A 20,689-nucleotide genomic window follows, 5' to 3' on the forward strand; every position below is an offset into this window, starting at 1 on the left:
TTTATAGCTATTTTAAATTACACGCTCCTCCTCGTTTACAAGACACACGCGCGTCCCCATTGGCTCTCAGCATGCTTCAGACATCTAGTTTAAGAAAAGTAATATGTCTATGGCAGCCGGTGTTGTGACGTCACGCGTGTGCGGACGTGGCCTTGAGCGAAGACGCTTGCTAAACAGTAGCCAACTAGTATATTCCGAGGATCTGAAACGGTAAGGTGCGACGGGCGGTAGTACCGCCCGTAGTTATGCTTTTGGGCGACTGATCGGTGTTCACGTCTTCAGGTAAGCGTGATTTATTTAGTTATTTATTCATTTTTTTAACCTCTCCGCTATATGTCTCTATAAACTAGATTAGTAATCGATTGAAATGTGGTCACCGAGCAGCCTTACAAGGCTAGTTAGCATTAGCCCGAGATAAACAGATGTGATTTTATTTTACTTATGTCGCTGAGTATTTGAGGTTTTAAGATTTTTTTTCACTATTTAATCACTGGAAAAGCATTACATTTCTGTAGCTTCAAAAACGTTATTCGAATTTCACAGATAAAAAGTGTTGGATAAATAAAAACATTATAATCAAGCATCCTAGGAGTCATATCAAGTTATAATATGAATAATTAGATTGTGATTTGTAGCTTGTCTTTTACGTGTTATTTTCATGCTTAGCCATAATGCTCTAAAATACTCTGAATTGTGGAAAGCAACACTACTTCCAACATAATCAGTAACTAATCTGTGCAATAAGAGCAATAATGTAGACAACATGGGCACTAATTAACGTCATACTCTGGTTTATTTATTTTAAAATTATAGTGTCTAAATTTTTCTTTACTATTTTTCTTACATTGATCACAGAATGACAATAAAGGTATTGGATTTTTAATTAACTAATTGGCTGCCTTTGATGTGAAGAAACTCACTGAGTGAACACCTTTTACTGTCTTCACTGTGACCTTTTTTGAGTTTTAAATGATTAACACTTCTGTTCATATGTATCTTATTTTCAAGAATGATATTAACAATACGTTTGCTAAATAAAAAAAACTTCAATTCTTGTTATGTTCAAATATAAAGCAATATAAATGTACTACGGTACTGCTGATAGGACTGTATTGTGTTATGACTTTTATTGTTGTAAATTTGGTCAATCAATTTAGGGCCATTTCTATTTGTTCAAACTGATACATTTAGCATTTAAGTAAGCAATGAGAGTAATGTTTCAAGGGAAATTAAGTTGACCTATTTTCCTTATATTTTGCGGAAGCATAAAAATACCTCCTTAAATATGGGAATATGGATTTGATAACATCTTACAGTTTTCAAAGGCAATTTCTAAACTACAAATTCAGGAAATGTTGACAGTTTTTCACGTGGTAACTAAAATCAGGTCACCCTTTCTAGGTCAATGTCGGTGGTTACATTGAGACGGAAACTGAAGGTGCCGTGAAATAAGAAAACAAATCTAGCTCGCACATAATGTAGCAACATGTTTTTTTATTTACTATTCAGAAAAAAGTGCACACTTATTGTCATATCAGTATAAGTTACTATTTAATTTCTCTAATGTAGTGAAAATGAGTGCACGGCCCCCGAACTATGGCTTCCAGTCGCCCACCATGGTTCAACCTGCCAACGGGGGTCACGCTTGCCTGTTCTCGGCCACTGCTTCCGAGAACGAACTGTCCGAGGAGGACGGGGAGACATACGAGCTGCGGCCGCGTGGCAAGGAGCGGTATCGGAGGAGCACCTCCAGGGAGAAGATGGACGACATCATCTACCTGAACCGAGACATTCACGAGGGGGACACGCTGAACAGCATTGCCTTGCAGTATCATTGCTCAGTAAGTGTTCACCCATAACTTCAACTTTTGTCGACATTAAGTTTGTGTGAGCACAAAACGGCTCTTCTCGTAATGTTAGGTGGTTGAAGTAATATTGGGAGGAAACAAAGTCGTAATATTACGAGATTTAAGTCGTTTTCCTGTTTTTACGGTACGTGAACCGGAAGTTATTTGGTTTCAGAGGCTTCAGCTTTTGTCGACGTAAAGTCTCTGAGCACATGACTTTTGCGTAGTATTGGGAGAAAAAGCCCAAAATTAAAATAAGGTTTAATAAATAAATAAAATAATATAAAGAAGATTTTCTGCTCGTGGTGTGCCTTGAGATTTTTTCCAATGCAAAAAGTGTCAAAAAGATCATTTTGGGGATGAGTCAATTAATCGGCTTACTGTATTTCTCGCACGTAAGCCATATTTGTAACAAAAAAAGATGACTGAATCAAGGGTATGGCTTATATGCGCACAAGACTTGCTATACTTGTTTTCACCAGTAAATGTAAGCAAAGTAACATTTACTATATATTGGTTATTTTCTGTTTTGCAGTAAGAAAACATACTGAATGAATTGCTAACTTCCTTATGATATTGACCCAAAAAAATGTGCTTTAGATTCATACAGTATCTCAGAAATATCACGTGCGATGATTTTTTCTTAAGATTTTCCCTTCAAACTCACACATTTGTACTCTCCATTAAAACTATGAATATGGAGGTGAAAATTGTGAATCAGGGGGCGGCTTATACGCGAGAAATTGTCAAATTCAACAAAAAGCTCTTCAACAATATCTCACATTTTGCCAGAGACATTTTCCCATGGTAATCTTTTATGCACTAGACTGACCAAGCTCTCTATTCATCAAATTTCTATTGCTAAGTTTGTGCAGTTCATTGCTGAAAGGCAGAATACACCCTGGACTGATTGCTACTAATTCGCCTGGTAATTACAGAACAGAGACATTCGCACGCACAGTTTTTTTCGGTCATAAAGGAGGAATGGGAACATACCCTACCTGCTTTGCCGCGTTGTTCAAATTCATAACTAACAATTTTACTTGAGTCCACAATGCATAGAAAACATGGTGAAATAAACTGCTGTAGTCAAGCTAATATGTATATACAGACACTCCTCAACTTACGAACGCAATTGGTTCCGAGCGATTGTTCATAAGTTGAATTTGTTTGTAAGTTGATTTAGTGCTATATTTTGTATTATAATTTATGTTTAAGTCCTATATAAGTATATTGAAGGTTTATATAAGTGCATTTGTATGTTTAAGGCTTGTATAAGTAACACGCATTGGTTTGTACTGAAAAAAAAACATTTAATAAAATGGAGAGAATATGTACAGTACTGTAGAGAGAGAGATAGATTTATGTATTAGAAACTGGCCAAAAGAAGCGACCTAATGACGATTGCACAGTTTTCTTCTTTTTTTCATCATAAATGATGCAGTAGCACTGTATGGCATCATTCAATTGATTTGCAAACTTTGTGCAACGTTCAATATTTGGGTCCTGCTGCTCGATCTTTCTGTTTATAAATGGTACTGAATGTGCAACGCTCACCACTTTCTGACGCGCATCAAGCTTCGTTATTATTGCCACTCGTTTCAAATGAAATGGCTTGCCTCTTCCTTGCAACTCCCTCAATAGAAGCCTTTAGCTTTTTACCAACCATATTCAATATTGGATGCATGAGATATTTAATGATACAAATGAAAAAGGTTCTTTGCACACTGGAGATACATTCACGCCCTTCCGCATTGCAACGAAGAAGGTAGATGCTGGGTGAGCTGAGCTCTCACAGCGCCAGGCGTCGGTATTAGCGGCGGAAAGAAGTACTACTCCGAAAAAGACGCGAAATACAAAATTGGACTTGCGAACATTTTTGGACTTAAACGCAATTTGCAGACATGTTCGTATGTACCGTTGTTCGTAAGTTGAATGTTCGTAAGTAGGGGAGCGTCTGTACTGTATTTTCACACCTATAGGACCCACTTAAGTCTAAAAAATTCAGTTTTTTTGTCAATACATAGGGTGCTTTGTTTTAAAGGACGCACTGCTATCGTTGTGCTAGCATGACACACAGCATAGCATGCATGCTAGCGTATGTATTTTCAGACTTTTTATTCGGAGAGTTAGAGGAAATAAATGACTGCAAAATAATGCATTATATAACAAACACGCAAAAAATTGTCAGGGCTGAATGATATGGAAAAACCTGACGGATTTTTTGTGTGTGTTTCAAATCAATCAAATCAAAAGCCCTTTTTGTCATTATACAACCGCTGCATATAATGAAATTAGTGGTGCTACTCCGCAAAGTGCGTGATTCAGTAAAAACATAAATACGTAATTTAAAAAGTCACGTCCGGGCAAGGTAATCCTAAAATATTGCAGTCTAAGAAATTGCACATGTTATTATAAACACATTATTGTTTGTTATATAATGCATTATTTTTAGTGATGTCAAAAAATTAAAAGGAGGGAGTAAATTGTGAATAAATAAATAAATATATTAAAGTTATATTGCTTAGATTTATGTTACCTGAACCAGAAAATTTGCAGGGTCCGTGATCTTCAACTTTTGTCAACGTAAGGTTGGTGTTAAAAATTAAAATCCTTTTTTTTTTATTATTATTTATTTCTTGTTGATAAAAAATAGGTAACAATGACTATTTTAATGTAGGCTAAGAGTTGTCAAAATTTTAAGATTTTTATCTGGTTGTGTCTTTTTCAAGGCCTTAACTAACTAAAAAAATGAATTTTTCTTTATTTAGGCTGTTTTCTCTCCTAAAATATTTTCAAGTTTTATGTAAACCCTTATAAGAAAAATACATTTTAATCCAAATAAGCTTTCTGAAATGGTTTTAATTTCATAGTGCACATTTTATCTACTGGCAACCCCGCGGATGAGTGGTTAGCGCCCTTGGCCTCAAAGTGGGGGATCTGGGTTCAAATCCAGGTCGGTCCACCTGTGTGGAGTTTGTAGGTTTTCCCCGGGTACTGCGGTTTCCTCCCACATTCCAAAGACATGCATGGTAGGCTGATCAGACACTCTAAAATTGCCCTTAAGTATGAGTGTGAGCGTGAATGGTTGTTTGTCTCCTTGTGCCCTGCGATTGGCTGGCCACCAATTCAGGGTGTTGTCCCCCGCCTGTTGCCCGAAGTCAGCTGGGTTAAAGGGTTCAATGAAAATGTAAACTTGAGTAACTGCATCCCTTCAAAGTGTAACAATCTAAACCAATTATCTAAGTGATTGCATCAAGCTTTTCTCACAAGGAAGAAGTTGAGAGGAAATTAAAACACAGTTCGAAGGTGGTTTTGTCAGTCAGCACCGAGTTGAGAAGGGAGACCGCTGAAACAGGTCCTGTCCCACCAAAGTGTGCCAAATTCAAGCATATAATTAGAGCAATTAAGATGTAGCTATCACTGCTCATTTATGTTCTCAGAAACTGACATGCAAGCCCAAGCCATGACACTACTTCCTCCATATTTTACAGATGAGCTTGTATGTTTTGGATCATAAGCAGATACTTTGTTTTTCCATATTCTGGTTTTTCCATCATTATGGTACAGGTTAATCTTGGTCTGCTCAGTCCGTAACGCTTTGTTTCAAACTCTTTAGTAGGTGATCTTTGTACTTATTTGCCGGCCTTCAGATTATTCTTGCTGATGAGTGGTTTGCATCTTTTGGAATGGCTTCTATATATATTTATTCTTTCAAAGTCTTCTTGGAGCAATGGATTGTAACGCTTTCACCCCTGGAAGTTGGCAGTTCCTTTTTAGAGTTTTTTTTTTCTTCAGAGCTCTTTCTTTAAATTGTTGGAGTGGCTATGCCTATTTTTTGTGCAATAGCTCTAAGCCTATTTTACCTCGTCTGTCAGCTCCAAAATGGTTTGCTTTTCATACTTGCTTAACAGAAAAAAAAGGTTTACCACAATAATTCCTAGTTTCAGTATATTGTAATTCCGTCATAAATAGAAGTTCGCAATTCTCAAAAACAAATCCAAAAAATGGACCTTAAATCATTTGATAAAAACTCATTTATTGCATTTAACAGAACTAGATGTCAAATCGTCTTCATCTGTCATCCAAAGTTCAAATGGGTTGGACGTCTATCTACTAGTTATAGACAACTATAAAAAAAAAAAAAAATCTGGTTTTTGTTCCAACTGATTCAGCACAAACAGTTTAACCCACGTGTCAAAGTGGCGGCCCGGGGGCCAAATCTGGCCCACCGCATCATTTTGTGTGGCCCGGGAAAGTAAATCATGAGTGCCGACTTTCTGTTTTAGGATCAAATTAAAATGAAGAGTATAGATGTATATTACATTTCCTGATTTTCCCCCTTTCAAATCATTAATTGTAATTTTTTAATCATTTTTTTCTGGTTTAGTTCAAAAATCATTTTGTAAAATCTAAAAATATATTAAAAAAGCTAAAATAAACATTTTTTAGATCTATAAAAAATGAATATTCTGGGAATTTAATCCAGTTCTTTTAATCCATTTATATAAAAAAATCTAAATATATCTAAAATGGTCCGGCCCACGTGAAATCAAGTTGACGTTAAAGCGGCCCGCGAACCAACCCAAGTCTGACACCCCTGGTTTAACCCAATGGGGTTTTTGCCGAAAAAAGAAGCACCTGACTGATTCACTGATTGCACTTATATCATACCTCTTTAGAGGTTGGAACGAAAGCTCGCACCCACTGCGGACCTTTAGTTTGGCCGACCCTGGAGTCAAACGGTCTCAATTTTTTTTGCCTGTAAGCCCATTAACATTTGGCTTGAAGGTTGTCCGTCATGTAACCTGTGGTGGTTCTTCACTAAGCTCAATAAAACGCATCTGGACTTTCTGGTTTGTTGAATCTGCTTGACTTTATCCCAAAGTACTTCTAATGTTGTGACAAAGTACTTTATAATTTTCAGTTTTTAATGGAGTACAATCTCAATTATAATGACTTCTTCCCTGGACATGCACACTGACTTATATATAAAACAAATTAAGTACACTACTTTGCAGCTTTTTTTTGTTTTTTTTTACAGTTACTACTTTGAACCCAATAATGTGTTCATTAGCCTTCCAGTAGTTAATGTCATAGTCATACTCAATACATAAATGATTTAAGGGGCTCCATTATTCCTTTTATTTGCACTTGTGCTATTGATTTTAAGGAGTTGGACTATTTTGAGGAAGCATCACTGAACCTTTGCAGTAAGGCTACAACAAAGTTCATTCATTCATTTTCTGAACCGCTTATCCTCACAAGGGTCGTGGGGGGTGCTGGAGCCCATCCCAGCTGATTTCAGGCACCAGGCGGGAGACACCATGAATTGATGGCCAGCCAATTGAAGGGCATGAGGAAATTGGCAAGCATTCATACTCACACTCATACCTAAGGGCAATTTAGAGTGTTTAACTAGCCTACCATGCATGTTTTTGGAATGTAAGCCCGGGGGAGAATTCGCAAACTCCACATTGAGGACTGACCTGGGATTGAACCCACAACCCCAGAACTGAGGCCAACGCGCTAACAATATAAGTTAATATTTTTGTTGCTACTCAGTAAATGATTATCACATCATGTTGTATTGTTTGTGCGTTATTATGTTAAACAATGTAAAGTCAAGTCTGATCCAATCACTAACTTTTGGCATTACAAGTAGAATATGCTATTCTGAAAAAAAAATAGTTGCAGCCAAATAGCATTTGATCTGACCTAGTCATTCTGTTTCACTACTCGGTTACCATGATTACTGTGCCTGCTGATTATCATCCGAATCCACATCTCATAGCAAATGTTAATCCTTGATAACTAACACACTGCATACCTTTACACATAACATTGAGTTTATCATTGGATGGAGTCTGGTTATTATTTAAAAGTAGCTTCTTCGCTCCACCCAGGCCCCGTACTTAAATAGACAAAAAACACATTTACCATGTCCATCTTGGCTGAAAGTATTTTCTTAATGAAATAAAAAACTGGCGTATATTCATTTTTTTGTACACAACTACACGTGTGTAGAGGAGAGTTGGGGACTATATCAGTCAGAGGGAGTTGAGTGTGGAAATGCCAGGAAAGAGGGCTAGAAGAATATACATGGGTATGGTATAGTGAGGGAGGACATGAAAGTGACTGATGTAGGGGAGGATGATGGAAAGGACCGGTTGAAATGGAAAAGGTTGATTCGCTGTGGCGACGCCGGACGGCTCGCAGGGAAATGCCGTATTAGTTCGCCTTTGCTCAGCATGAAATATGAAATTTGAAAACAAGTCCACTAAACTCGTTGGGTTCAAATGCTGTGTTCAATGTGAAAACACCTCAATTTCAGTGCAAATCTGGTTCTTTATCTCTCACCATCACTGCCAGCCAATGCGTTAAGACTCATTATCACACGCAACTGTGCTCGAATCTGTCAGTGTTGAAGTGCATGGGTAAGACTCGTGCTGCAGAATGAAAGTCATTTTTTCTGCTTTAAAAAAAAGTTTTCCCAATTACCATCTTCCCTTGATTATCGCAACATCACTTATGGCGAAATCACTCTTTTGCGATTTTTTTCTGCTATTATTAAAAATAGATATTCTAAAGTTCAATAAAAATGTGAAAATCCACGCTGCAACTCGTAAGCAGAAGCCACTCTTGCTACTAGGACTCGGCACTGAAGAAAAAAAATACAAAAAAGGTAGTTATAACAGGAGTGACCCAACTTCGTGATTTTTCGATTATCGCAGCCATGTCCGTTCTCCATTAACCGCCATATTCAAGGCTTTACTGTAACAGAGCTATGATCATTGACAAAAAAATCCATTAACATGAATACCTAAAGAAACCATGTTTCATGAGGTCATTTATACTAGGTGTTGTTTGTCTTTTTATAACAGTTGTTTTGTCATAAAATGCCCACGTTTCGGAAGCCTGCCTCAATTGCAATTTTCTGTGTTCTCAGGTGACAGATCTAAAACGCTCCAACAGCCTGGTGGCAGAGCAGGACTTCTTCGCCCTGCGTTCAGTGAAAATCCCCGTCAAGCGTTTTAGCATGCTGACTGAAACTTACAACAGCGGACCTCTCAAACAGGCCTCCCCCGGCGAATCCCGGCGCCCGAATCCCAGTTACTCCGCGGACCTCCACCCGCCGGAGTTGTCTACCGATTCTTCCTCTTCCACAGACAGCGTGGAAGGCTACCTTCAGGTGAAGGACAAGGACATCGAGCAACTGGTCAAATCCTCTGAACCGTCCAGGAGCAACCTCCACGAGGTCGTGTCCTCCTTGACGGCCCAGCCCGTGCTACCCTCGCCGGGAAAAGTGGAATACAAACCGGCGGAGAAAAAGGACCCGTATTACGGCGCCGATTGGGGCATGCGGTGGTGGACGGCGGTGGTCATAATGCTGGTGGTTGGAATTATCACGCCCGTCTTTTACCTGCTTTACTATGAAGTCCTTATGAAAGGTGAAGTTGGGCATCACGGTACAGATGTAGATATTCCCAGCCTTGTGCTCGCCGCACATGAGCACGTTCCTCTAGAAAACCATCAAGTAGGAACGTACCCCTCACACCACGCTGCAGGGGTCCCTCAGGAAGCCCCGCAAGGACTCAAAGTGGACAGTCCACCACATGCAAAGACTTGATTAGTGTCTTTCTAGTGGAACACATTTATGCATTTCGAACTCAGCGAACCTGGACTTGTGGTTCATTCCAACCAAGCTGCTACTTTAATGCGAAGCAACATTTTCGTGTTTAAATATGTGCAAAGGTGTAATACTGGCAGTAATTTGGCACTAGGAAGAAAAATGGCTTAGTTCTAATTTTTGGTCATCAGAGTTAGATTTAAGCAATTTAAGATCATTCCCAAGTTTCTTATTCCTGTCTTTTTTGTCAAAATAAGGATCAAATATAACACTAGTCACCAAAAATATATTTCCTCAGCTCATTAGCTGCCTATGATGGTGATAGACATTTATTCCGTTTAAACTCCTCTTCCAAATGGATTGGATTCCTATCCCTGTCAATTTCTTAGTCAGTCCTTTTTTTAATTACAATTGTTTGAAAAGAATGATTATTCACAATGTGCTTGATATAGATTTAATATATTTCATTCAAGACTATTGAGCCAGTCTAAACCATTAGTATTCAAAAGTCTTGAGTTCACTTTCTCCATATTTTTCTTTTTGATAGCCTGGGTACTGCATAAAAAAGGTTCAGTGATGAAAATTAGAAATTGCACATAATTTCCATAGGACTTTTTTATAACATCACCTCTGTTGACAATGTGCCTTTAAAGCTGTAATTGTTGCATATAGGCTGGAGAGTAAAATAAATTTATTTTCAAATATTGCCAGCGTGCATACACTTTGGTGTCTTATTTACACTTTTTTGGCGTCATTCACAATCTTAAAGGAAACGTAATAAGTTGAGGTAGTTAATACGTTGCTTCGCCGTCCATGTTGTCATCACTGCCTGCAGCAAAGTCTTCACCGTTGTCAAAGTAGTTGTCAATATAGTCATTGTCCTGTTACAAAACAAAAGATTTTAATGCATTACAGACCACAAATCTATCTTCCAGCCTTGACATATTGTTGGCACATCTGCAGTTTGTTGGGTAGCAACTAATCAAACAATGGGAGGCAGTTGGCATGTGAAATGTCAAATTTGTTTTAAGGTGAACTTTAAAATCCTTTAGTTGCCAATACATATTTTAGATTTTACAATTACTTTGGTTCAAGGGAAGTTGGGCCAATTTATTCTGCAAAGCACAACACCTTGGTTATGCTTCAAGTACATAGTGTATAATTTGCACAATTTTAATTTAACATGTTTTTAAACAAAGTATTGGAATTTATCACAAAGTCAGCCTCGCATGGGATGTACTGTGTCAGAGCCAGTCATCTTTTCTTTTTATGATTAACCCTATCATGCACATTTTGTTCGTTTTTCTTAACCCTAGCATGGCACTCATTTACCACAAATTCATCATTGACTCATCTAGACATTTTTGGACTGAACGTTTGTTCATCCGCTCTTAAGACACCAGATTTCAAAAATATATTCTCTTCGGTTGGAATGAAAACCTGCGCCCACTGAGATCCTTGAGGGCAATTACATGTAATATGAGACTCTACTTAGGAAAAATTCAAGTTATGAAAGCACTTCTGGAATCAATTAATTTTGTGAGTACAGCTCTCAACGATGTTATGAAGTACTTTGACCTACATTGCATGTGTTCATGCAGCTTTTCATGTGTACTGTAAGCTAAAGTGACAAAACGCTATGTTTATCCCCTCTTTCAGATATATCTTGGTTTTTGCAGTCCTTTTCTAAACATGCAAAACAATCAAGCTGCCTCTTAAAACACCCTAAATCTTGCCACGCACAACCAGGATTCAATGAAAAACAGTAACATCACAAAAGATGGTTCTAAAAATAACTCACTTCAACTTCCTCTTCTTCATATTCCTCCTCTTCAATCTCTTCCTCCTCATCATCACCACCCTCATTTTCCTTGTTCTTTGGCTTCTCCTCATCTGATTTGTCATTGTCACCTTTCTTTTCCAGCTCCTTATTTATCGACAAGAACATCCCATAAAGAACAGGAACATTTCATTCAAGCAAAGCACAACAAAAGACCAGACTACTGTCCTCACATCCAATTTGTTCAGTACTTCTTTTGCAGCTTTGCTGCTTATCTTCACTCTTTTCTTCTTTGGGCCTGTAACATGGAGTTATTTAGTCTTTACACCAAAATTACTTTAAATATTTGGAAAATGGTCAGATTTTTAAGCTCTTCTGAAAGGAAGTTTAAAAAAAAGAAATTTGCATAAGTAAACAAAAATGACAAATAATTCAACCATTTTTTTCTTTAAAAAATAAATCCATAATGATAATTAACACATTACCTACATTAATGGTAGCCAACTAACTAAATGATGCTTTCCCCTCCCCTTATTTTAAATACTACTGTATACCTTCTTTCTTGCCCGTTTTCTTTTGCGGCATCAATTCTTTGGGAAAGATGCTCCAGTCTTTAAAATATACAAACAGGCAAAAAATTATTATCCATCCTCATAATCCTGCAAAGATGTGTCAAAGAAGAAAATAGGAAAATTAACCTGGTGTCCATTCATCTGCAGTTTTTTGTTTCTCCTTCAAGTATCTCTCTGTGTATTTCTCCAGATCTGTTTCAAGTAAAAAAAAAATAAAAAAAAATAAATGAGATTGGAACTCAGAAATTCAGCATTGCTAAGAATCCATTTTGTTCCATCAGTCAATTGTCCCATATTAAAAATCCATAGATGGACCTGTCTGGGATATTGGCAGGAGATCAAACAACATTCTTCCACAAAGCCATCTCTTTTACCCCTTATAAAAGGATCATATAGAAAATGTCTCCCTTGTTGAGTGCTGTCTTGTCTTCTAGCCAATTCTTATTGGATCTTCCCTATCTAACAACATGTTTGAAAAGCTCTCACCCCCCTTATTGGTCTGAAATTTGAGGTTGCGTGGCATCCGTTGCATTACTCCCCGCATCTCCTGTTTGAGAGCCAGCATGTATTCCATATCCTCGCCCACTCTGAGCGGGACAGGCTTGAAGTCGATGGGCTATGAAAAGAATGAAGATGGACTTGGTACAATAACAGTAGTTAAGACAGTGCTGTAGAGCCATAGAATTTTTCCAAATGCATTGTTGACCTGCAATTAATTTTTTTAAAGTAAAAAATATATATTTACAAGTTTAAATTTAGCATTTTGTAGTACACCTATTATAACAGGAATGGACTAATGTACTTACCTTGTATTATTCCAATTTATACCTCAGAAGAAAGTTGGGCAATTTTACTTTTAGAAAAATTGAGTATTAATTTCTTCCAAATAATTAGTAAAACGGATGGCATGGCAGCAGAATGGTTAGCACAGACATGGGCAACTACGGCCCGCGGGCCATATACGGCCCGTTAGGCCTTTTAATCCGGGCCGCCGACGTTGTCCAAATTATTATTATTTTTTTTTTATGCGGTCAAAATACAGGAAATCATTGGATGACCTGCATGAGCAATTCTGCCGTCGGTTTTGTGATTTTGGAAAAAATGACAGCTGGTGTCATGCCCTTTCTCACAAGACCCGGAAACGGTTCCACAAGAGTTGCAGTTGGAACTGATTGAGCTCCAATGTGACAAGTTCAACTCCCTGAAAGTCTCTGAGTTTTAGGCTTCATTAAGTGCAGCCAAATTTCCAAACATCCAGAAGATGGCACAGAGGATTCTGGTGTTATTTGGCTCTACATATGTGTGAACAGACCTTTAGTCTGATGAAAACCAAGAAAGCACCCCATAAATCCCAGATGAGTGACGAGTATGTTCATACTTTAGTCCTTTTTTCTGTTTATGTTTCATATGTACTGTTAACGGATGCAGTTTTTATATGTATCGTATCTTGTGCTGACCCGGCCCGCCTGTCAAATTTTTAAAGTTAATGTGGCCCCCGGGCCGAAAAGTTTCCCCAACCCTGGGTTAGCAGGTCAATAAAAATCAGTTAAAAGAAAATTTAATGTAGCAAAAAAAAAGCAAATTGGATTTAAAACCAAACTATTCTAATTCAATTTGACTGGAAGGCTGGCAGTGATTGAACAATTTCTGCCATGCTACCTAGTCAAAATAGATTGGATGTCTATCGCTCCCCACAGCAACAACTTGGAAGAAACAGGACAACCCGCCACTCCCCCACCCCAAAAGGATGATTTTGTTTCAAAGTGAGTATTTGGCAGACATGAGCAAGTAATGACAACCACATTCAACAAGTTAACACTGCCATTTTTAACAATGTTGATTCCTGAATGAAATTCACTATATCCCATCTGAGATGTTGCCACAGCCAGTGGTAATCTCAACAGCAGCTTTTAATTTAAAAAAAAAATGTATAAAAAGATGCTATCCAAAGGACGTAAATTTAAACAAAGGAACATTTCATCACTGTTTCTTCAAAGGTGTAATTTACTCATCTCATTTTCTGAACCGCTTTATCCTCACTCGGGTCACGAGGGTGCTGGAGCCTATCCCAGCTGACCTCAGGCGAGAGGCGGGGGACACCCTGAATTGGTGGCCAGCCAATCGCAGGGCACAAAAAGACAAACAACCATTCATGCTCACACTCATACCTAGGGCCAATTTAGAATGTCCAATCAGCCTACCATGCATGTCTTTGGAATGTGGGAGGAAACCGGAGTACCCAGAGAAAACCCACACAGAGAACATGCAAACTCCACACAGGTGGACCAACCAGATATCCCACTGTGAGGCCAACACGCTAACCACTCGCTCCAGCGGGCTGCCCGTTGTCCTTTACTAAGAACAAAATGTTTCATCACTTAGTTTGATTGGATTGTTAAAAAGTTCTCATTTTTGTGTCAACCTAGATTAAAAAAATCAATTAATACATTTTTTAAATGTGACATTTACCTGTTTACCTGATTCCGATCTTCTGAAAATAATTGATTAAAAAAATCAATTAATACATTTTTTAAATATGATGTTTACCTGATTCCGATCTTCTGAAACTAACAAGATCGGGCCCGATTTCCAATCTCACAATAGATTGAGTGTATAATATATTCAGTGTGGGTATGTATGCACTGGACACTTACAGGAAAGAGTGGACTGGGCCCCACCCTGGCTTCTGGCATGCTGCCCCTGCCGATGCCCAGTGCCTCAATATTGAAGGTGAACGCAGCCACCCCACGCCCCTTCCCTGCCATGCTGACAGAACCGCCACTGCACCTGATGAATGCCGTCATCATGGTCAGTCATGCTCTTCAAAAATGCAGAACTGTGTGTAACGGTGTGATCATACTTACAACTAAAGGGGTGTTAACAGCTGTCAAGCTACCTCAAAAGTCAACGACGTTTGTCGTCAAGCGCTATCTTGTCTTTAGCGTCCACATTACGTTCGTATACAACTACTTTGTCGTTAATTTGACAAGAGTTGTGTTTGCTACCACACCACACCGGTCAGCGTTTGCATGTGCTCAGCTGGCTTTAACGAGCCATGCGTGACGTTGCGTGAATTTGCAGCCAATCGTTGAAAGCGTGAATAATTTTTACTTCCGCACTTTTGTCCAATCCCCGCGGTCTCCCTCTGCAAAGGGCGTGTCCGCGGCCGCAGCGTTAGCCTCAATGGAAACACCCGCTTCTCGGCTCTCCCCTCGAGCTAGCGTCCGCGCAACCACCAAAGCGACCACTAAAGCGATCTGACAGCCCGATTAGCGCTTCATCCACGCGTGAAACCTGCATGAATTGGGATGTCCGCGGCAGACTGGTACGCTCACAAGAGTCTGGGGGACGGCCTCTACTGGATCCAGGAACGCTTCTACCAGTCGGAGAACCGGGCTAACATATGGCTGCTACGCGGCTCCCATCAGGATCTGGTCATCGACACGGGACTGGGCTTGAGGAGCTTGCCGGACTACATCGACGCCATGGGGCTGCTGGGCAAGGACCCGCAGCGGAAGAACCCGCTGCTGGCCATCGCCACCCACGCCCACTTCGACCACTCGGGCGGCCTGCATCAGTTCCAACAGGTGGGCGTCCACAGCGCCGAGGTGGAGGCTCTGGCCAACGGGGACAACTACGAGACGGTCACCTGGCTCAGCGACCGGGAGATCGCCGAGGCTCCCAGTCCTGGGTGGAGGGCGAGGCACTATAAAGTCAAGGCTGTGCAGCCCACGCACATCCTGCAGGAAGGTAAGACGCTGGATCGGTGGCTCCATCTGTCACGGGGGGCCACGCTTGATTGGCTGATTAGCCATCAATTTTTACTCAATGGATGCCATTGACGGCGATAGATGTCTAATCCATCTGAACTGGGAGAGTATTAGATCACTTTTTGCATTGGAAAAATCTCAAGGGATACCACCATCTTTAAATCTTTTTAATTTCAAACTATGTCGCCTATATAAACAATAGTCATTCTCATCAAAGTTTTAACGGCAGGAACCTCCAAAATGATTCAAAAATCTAATTTTTCACACTGACCTAATGTCACCAAAAGTTCTGGTTCGAGTGATGCAAAAATAAATAATGTAATGTTTTAAATCGCATAATTTTAGGACTTTTCTCCAAATACAGTGGTACCTCGACATATGATCGTAATCCGTTCTGAGACTGTGATTGTATGTCGAGCTTTTCGTAACTCGAGCGAACGTTTCCCATTGTAATGAATTGAAAACAAATTAATTCGTTCCAACCCTCTGAAAAAACACAAAAAACAGGATATTGGATTGGAAAAAATGTTTTATTTCTTCTAATTCGCCATATCTTGACAAAGTAATAAATAACGAGTGGTTTAATAGTAATAAAATGTGTTTAATAGATGTAAAATTAGACACATTTCGCAGAGGGGAGAGACAACGACATACACGGAGGCGGAGGGGGTGCTGTTCGGGGGGACTTTATCCAGGGCAACAACGCACTCGTAAACGAACAAACAAATTTAAATTAACTTGGATAAATATATACAGACACACTCAAACATACGTTTAATGTAACTTTACACAAAACTGAATTCTAGTTTTGTCTTTTGTTACCTTCGTTTTCCGGGTTAGCGGTTTGCCACGCCTCCACCCTCACTATCGGTGGACTGTTTGCTGTTGTATTGCCTTCAAAATATTCCGAAAATGATGCACACAAATGTCCTCACAATAGGATCACGCACGACCACTTGCCAACGAGAAATAGTCTTTAAAGGACGATCGCGGGACCTTCTTTCCTTAGAAAGAATAACAGGAAATGCAATAGCTGAGCTTCCCACTTATTGATTGTGGGTAATGAAGTTTTATTCTGAGAAAGGGTGCCATTGGCTATTGGTGTTGTGTGCACGAGTATACTTCATTACCCAGAAAGCCCTCTTTTTGCCCGTGCATGCGCGTTGTGCGTTTCCTGGTCGAAACTAGTCTGAATGAATCGTTCAGTCCTCGTAGATATAGTAGTTATACACGAAAGAGATGCGGCAAAAAAAGACAGTGTGCTACAATGATAAACAGCTTCTCATGTCATGGCCACCTGGCTTCGTCGCATCTTGAAATTTTAATTGTATCGCGAGCGAATTATTCGATCGAAATTGTCGTCGGAACACGAGCATGTTGTATCACGAGGTACCACTGTATTACTTAAATCTCCTAATCTCATCTCATTTTCTAAACCGCTTTATCCTGACTTCGCGCCAGCCAATCGCAGGGCACAAGGAGACAAACAAACATTCACGTTCACAATCATACCTAGGGGCAATTTAGAGTGTCCAATCAGCCTACCATGCATTTCTTTGGAATATTTCCTAGTGATTTCCTAGTGATTTCTTTGAGCATATATGATTTAAATTCTCACTCTTAATGGCCCTTGATGGACTTGACCTGGCAAAGGATTGCATTCTTGCTGTAAAAGCATCCTTGACGCAATTACTAGATATTTAAGTGTGATAATAGGGTTCACCGGCTGAGAAGTTGACATGCCTCGTTACTCTTGGCAGAAATACCAAACAAATAACATTGACTTTGGCAATGGTTGAAAAGATCTTATAAAAAAATAGGTCACTTATTAAACTGTGCTTCCGTCTCTTTATTGCACTCAAAGTCCATCAAACGCACACACCTGTTCTGCTGTGTCAATAATTACTGCATGTATGCATGACTCAGAGCAGTGTTTAATCCCTTGCAAGGAATGAATAGCATTATGGACATTCAAGACTTACAAAAGAAGTAGTCAAACCCTTGGCAACGTCACCCATTGGGTTAAACGGTCTCTGTTTGCCCCTATTTCTCAACTACCGTAGCTTCACGACTATAAGGCGCACATAAAAGTCTTAAATTTTCTCCAAAATAGACAGGGCACCTTATAATCCAGTGCGCTTTATATATGGACCAATACTAAAATTGTTATCACGATAAAATAAAATAAATGAGTCGATAGGACAACTACGGCAAGCAGCCCCCAACTCTACTATTTTCCCATAGATAAAGTACTGCGCAGTGACTGCTGGGATATAGAGTTCTTAATACACCCAGTATGACGGCGAGCACACTAATTTGGTGCTCGCCGTCATTTCGACTGTATTTACAAAAGAAATCCTGCCGCTAGATGTTGGCGTCAAAAGAGCATTCAAAGCTAGACTGCGAACTATATATATATATATATATATAAATATAATATATATTAACTCGGAGCTTGCCGTCATTCCCGGAGGCCGGAGAACTACAACCGCTGGACATCGACATCAACCAGGCTTTCAAAGCAAAGTTGCGAGCAGCATGGGAGCAGTGGAGAGGGGACCCGGCATTTTGGAAGACTCATTTGGGCAATTGTTCAATTCGGACACAGAAAATGAGGACTTTGATGGTTTTGTGGGTGATGATGACGTGAGTACATTGTAAAATGGCTAAATAAAGTACAACCGAACTCAGTTTTGCTTCCGTTGCCTTTTTAAAAACGTGTTTTTAGCGTGCGGGTTTAACGTGCATTTGGTGCATGTAGCACCAAATTAGTGTGTTCGCCGTTGTAGTATATTGATACTATTAGTGCAAATTTATCACAGCCGTCAACCTGGGTGTATTGACAAAAGGACTATATATCCCAGCAGTCACTGCGCACTGGAAATAGCATCTGGGGCCGCTTCCGTAGCCAGCGCTATTACGCTTCGAAATTCATCCATAAATAATATATATATGCCATGCCTGGCTGCGTCTAAAAGAACGGTGCGTCCTTTGTGTGTGTAAAATACAGTTATTGACACTGCGGCTAAAAATACGATGCGCCAAATAGTCTTGAAAATACGGTACATTTAAAACATTGACATAAAATTTCTCAATATGTCCATGCATTCATTCATTTTATTCATCTTCCATACCGTGCATCCCCTTTAAGGTGACGTCATCAATCTGGGCGACAGGCAGTTAACAGTGCTTCACATGCCGGGCCACTCACGGGGCAGCATCTGTCTCCATGACGCTGACAACAAGCTTCTGTTCAGCGGCGACGTGGTGTACGACGGTGCCATGATCGACTGGCTGCCGTACAGCCATGTCAGCGACTACATCGGCAGCTGCGAGCGCCTGGTAGGCCTGGTGGACAGCGAGCAGGTAAGATCATTTCAGCGCCACCCATCGACACACTGCGTGAGAATCTAATTGCGATCTCACACGCAGGTGGATCAAGTCCTGCCAGGACATTATAACACCTTCGGCGCCAAACGCCTCCACCGCATTGCAAGTTCATACATTAGCAAAGCCGGAACATGCCCGGCCAAGTTTTCTACTTGGGCGTGGAGCACCTTGGCCGGTGTGGCGCTCAGGGCGTCGCACCCGCGGGGTGTTTGCTGAGTTCACCCATGCGGTATAGCATCCTGTACAAAACAAAATACAATGTAATTGTTGCCAAATTTGATTTATTGCCATGAACTGTACTGACCTATGTAATGTTATGATAGTCTACTGATGTAATGCTCGAGGTTAATATGCAGCTCTGGAAAAAAATTAAGAGACCCAAAATTTTTATATAAGAACTACTCTCCCACTATCTTTCTTATTAATTAGCTGAAATTCTGCACATTTGACAAAAATTGATTTCAACATGTCAGGTTTTAAAAATAATGAACAAGCTGTTTGAGTAACTTGCTCCCTCTAGTGTTGAAGCTGAGAAGTGAAATAGAATGTAGGCTGAGTTAAAGGATCTTGGTAAATCGTATTCAATTATTATTTTCATTATTTCTTGCGCACCAATAAAAAAACATAGTTCCCCCTTACGGTAGTTTGGACTTCCCTGTTTTATTTGATACAAATTTAACACAAATATATATATTAATATTAAATACTTGAAGTCGCAGCCTGGCGAATGAGTGGTCGGCCTCACCGTTCTGAGGTCCCGGGTAAGAATCCAGGTCGGTCTTCCTGTGTGGAGTTTGTGTGTTCTCCTTGGCCTGCGTGGGTTTTGTCCAGGTACTCTGGTTTCCTCCCACATTCCAAAAACATACTTGGTAGGCTGATTGGACACTCTAAATTGCCCCTATGTATGGGTGTGAATGGTTGTCCGTCTCCTCATGCCCTGCGATCGGCTGGTCACCGATTCAGGATGTCCCCCCGCCTCTGGCCCGGAGTCACCTTGGATCGGCTCCAGCACCCCCCGCAATCCTTGCAAGGATAAGCGGTCAGAAAATGAATGATGCTTTAAGTTAACATTACATATTTATTTTAAATAATTAAAATAAAAAACAAGATACATTTAATAGAAGCAGTTACATAAATATATATTAGTGTTCATAGTCCAGCTTTTCATAGTTTTTGTTTCCAATGCACATATATAGCCAAATTTTGATATCTGAAGTGATGAGTTGACTGAATAGTTAGGGATTTGTCCACTGTCAAAATAATTGGTGGCAGCCCACAGGTCTCTTTATTTCTTTCTAAACTGTAACTTGATTTTTTTTTAAATATGTATAGCACATGTGAAGTGAAAATAGCACAAACACTGAAGGTATTGAAGCCCAGTATAAAAGGCCATACTATTTGTCTATGCACATTGCACACATTCAGCATCTGCTACCTCCCTTGTATGTTTAAGTGCTTTGTACTATTGGTGAATTTAAGGCTTGGTGCCCTTAAGATTGACAATAAAGCCTTCTTCCGATCTTCCTTTAAGATGTTTATACATATTTTTCATATTTGAAAAAAATGAATCCTGAGAGGCTTTGCCGCAAAATAGATTACCAACACGATCTAACCAATTGACTAGCTTTTGCGGTTTTAACCCTTTATAGGAACTAATTTAAGTATAACTAATTTAGTATTAGTGCTGGCCTTGCGTGATT

At 39.7% G+C, this 20,689-nt stretch overlaps 3 protein-coding genes across 3 annotated transcripts; 2 read left to right on the top strand and 1 right to left on the bottom strand.

The window, feature by feature from the left end:
• The first annotated feature begins 109 nt into the window (after nucleotides 1-109).
• On the top strand, nucleotides 110-10,198 carry lysmd3 (LysM, putative peptidoglycan-binding, domain containing 3). Its single transcript, XM_077600003.1, has 3 exons — nucleotides 110-282; nucleotides 1,570-1,841; nucleotides 8,797-10,198. Exons 2-3 carry the CDS (start codon nucleotides 1,575-1,577, stop codon nucleotides 9,475-9,477), a joined length of 948 nt encoding a protein of 315 aa, XP_077456129.1. The 5' UTR covers nucleotides 110-282; nucleotides 1,570-1,574; the 3' UTR covers nucleotides 9,478-10,198.
• On the bottom strand, nucleotides 10,152-14,883 carry polr3g (polymerase (RNA) III (DNA directed) polypeptide G). The gene is made up of 8 exons (XM_077600006.1): nucleotides 14,694-14,883; nucleotides 14,484-14,616; nucleotides 12,316-12,445; nucleotides 11,956-12,021; nucleotides 11,812-11,868; nucleotides 11,491-11,555; nucleotides 11,279-11,404; nucleotides 10,152-10,358 (listed from the first exon to the last, which is right to left on the bottom strand). Exons 2-8 carry the CDS (start codon nucleotides 14,592-14,594, stop codon nucleotides 10,269-10,271), a joined length of 645 nt encoding a protein of 214 aa, XP_077456132.1. The 5' UTR covers nucleotides 14,595-14,616; nucleotides 14,694-14,883; the 3' UTR covers nucleotides 10,152-10,268.
• On the top strand, nucleotides 14,876-20,519 carry mblac2 (metallo-beta-lactamase domain containing 2). The gene is made up of 3 exons (XM_077600004.1): nucleotides 14,876-15,579; nucleotides 18,751-18,965; nucleotides 19,032-20,519. Exons 1-3 carry the CDS (start codon nucleotides 15,138-15,140, stop codon nucleotides 19,203-19,205), a joined length of 831 nt encoding a protein of 276 aa, XP_077456130.1. The 5' UTR covers nucleotides 14,876-15,137; the 3' UTR covers nucleotides 19,206-20,519.
• Nucleotides 20,520-20,689: the final 170 nt, after the last annotated feature.

The sequence above is a fragment of the Stigmatopora argus genome, chromosome 5 (assembly GCF_051989625.1).
Source record: "Stigmatopora argus isolate UIUO_Sarg chromosome 5, RoL_Sarg_1.0, whole genome shotgun sequence".
Taxonomy (NCBI): domain Eukaryota; kingdom Metazoa; phylum Chordata; class Actinopteri; order Syngnathiformes; family Syngnathidae; genus Stigmatopora; species Stigmatopora argus.

Excerpts from the sequence above, each read along its gene's own strand:
- lysmd3 (XM_077600003.1), top strand. The coding sequence starts at position 1,575 with ATGAGTGCACGGCCCCCGAACTATGGCTTCCAGTCGCCCACCATGGTT. Across the intron at positions 1,842-8,796 it reads CCTTGCAGTATCATTGCTCA|GTGACAGATCTAAAACGCTC; the intron begins GTAAGTGTTCAC and ends CTGTGTTCTCAG.
- polr3g (XM_077600006.1), bottom strand. The coding sequence starts at position 14,594 with ATGGCAGGGAAGGGGCGTGGGGTGGCTGCGTTCACCTTCAATATTGAG. Across the intron at positions 12,446-14,483 it reads GGCCCAGTCCACTCTTTCCT|CCCATCGACTTCAAGCCTGT; the intron begins GTAAGTGTCCAG and ends TTCTTTTCATAG. Across the intron at positions 11,405-11,490 it reads AAGTACTGAACAAATTGGAT|GAGCTGGAAAAGAAAGGTGA; the intron begins GTGAGGACAGTA and ends TCGATAAATAAG.
- mblac2 (XM_077600004.1), top strand. The coding sequence starts at position 15,138 with ATGTCCGCGGCAGACTGGTACGCTCACAAGAGTCTGGGGGACGGCCTC. Across the intron at positions 15,580-18,750 it reads CACGCACATCCTGCAGGAAG|GTGACGTCATCAATCTGGGC; the intron begins GTAAGACGCTGG and ends ATCCCCTTTAAG. Across the intron at positions 18,966-19,031 it reads GCCTGGTGGACAGCGAGCAG|GTGGATCAAGTCCTGCCAGG; the intron begins GTAAGATCATTT and ends TCTCACACGCAG.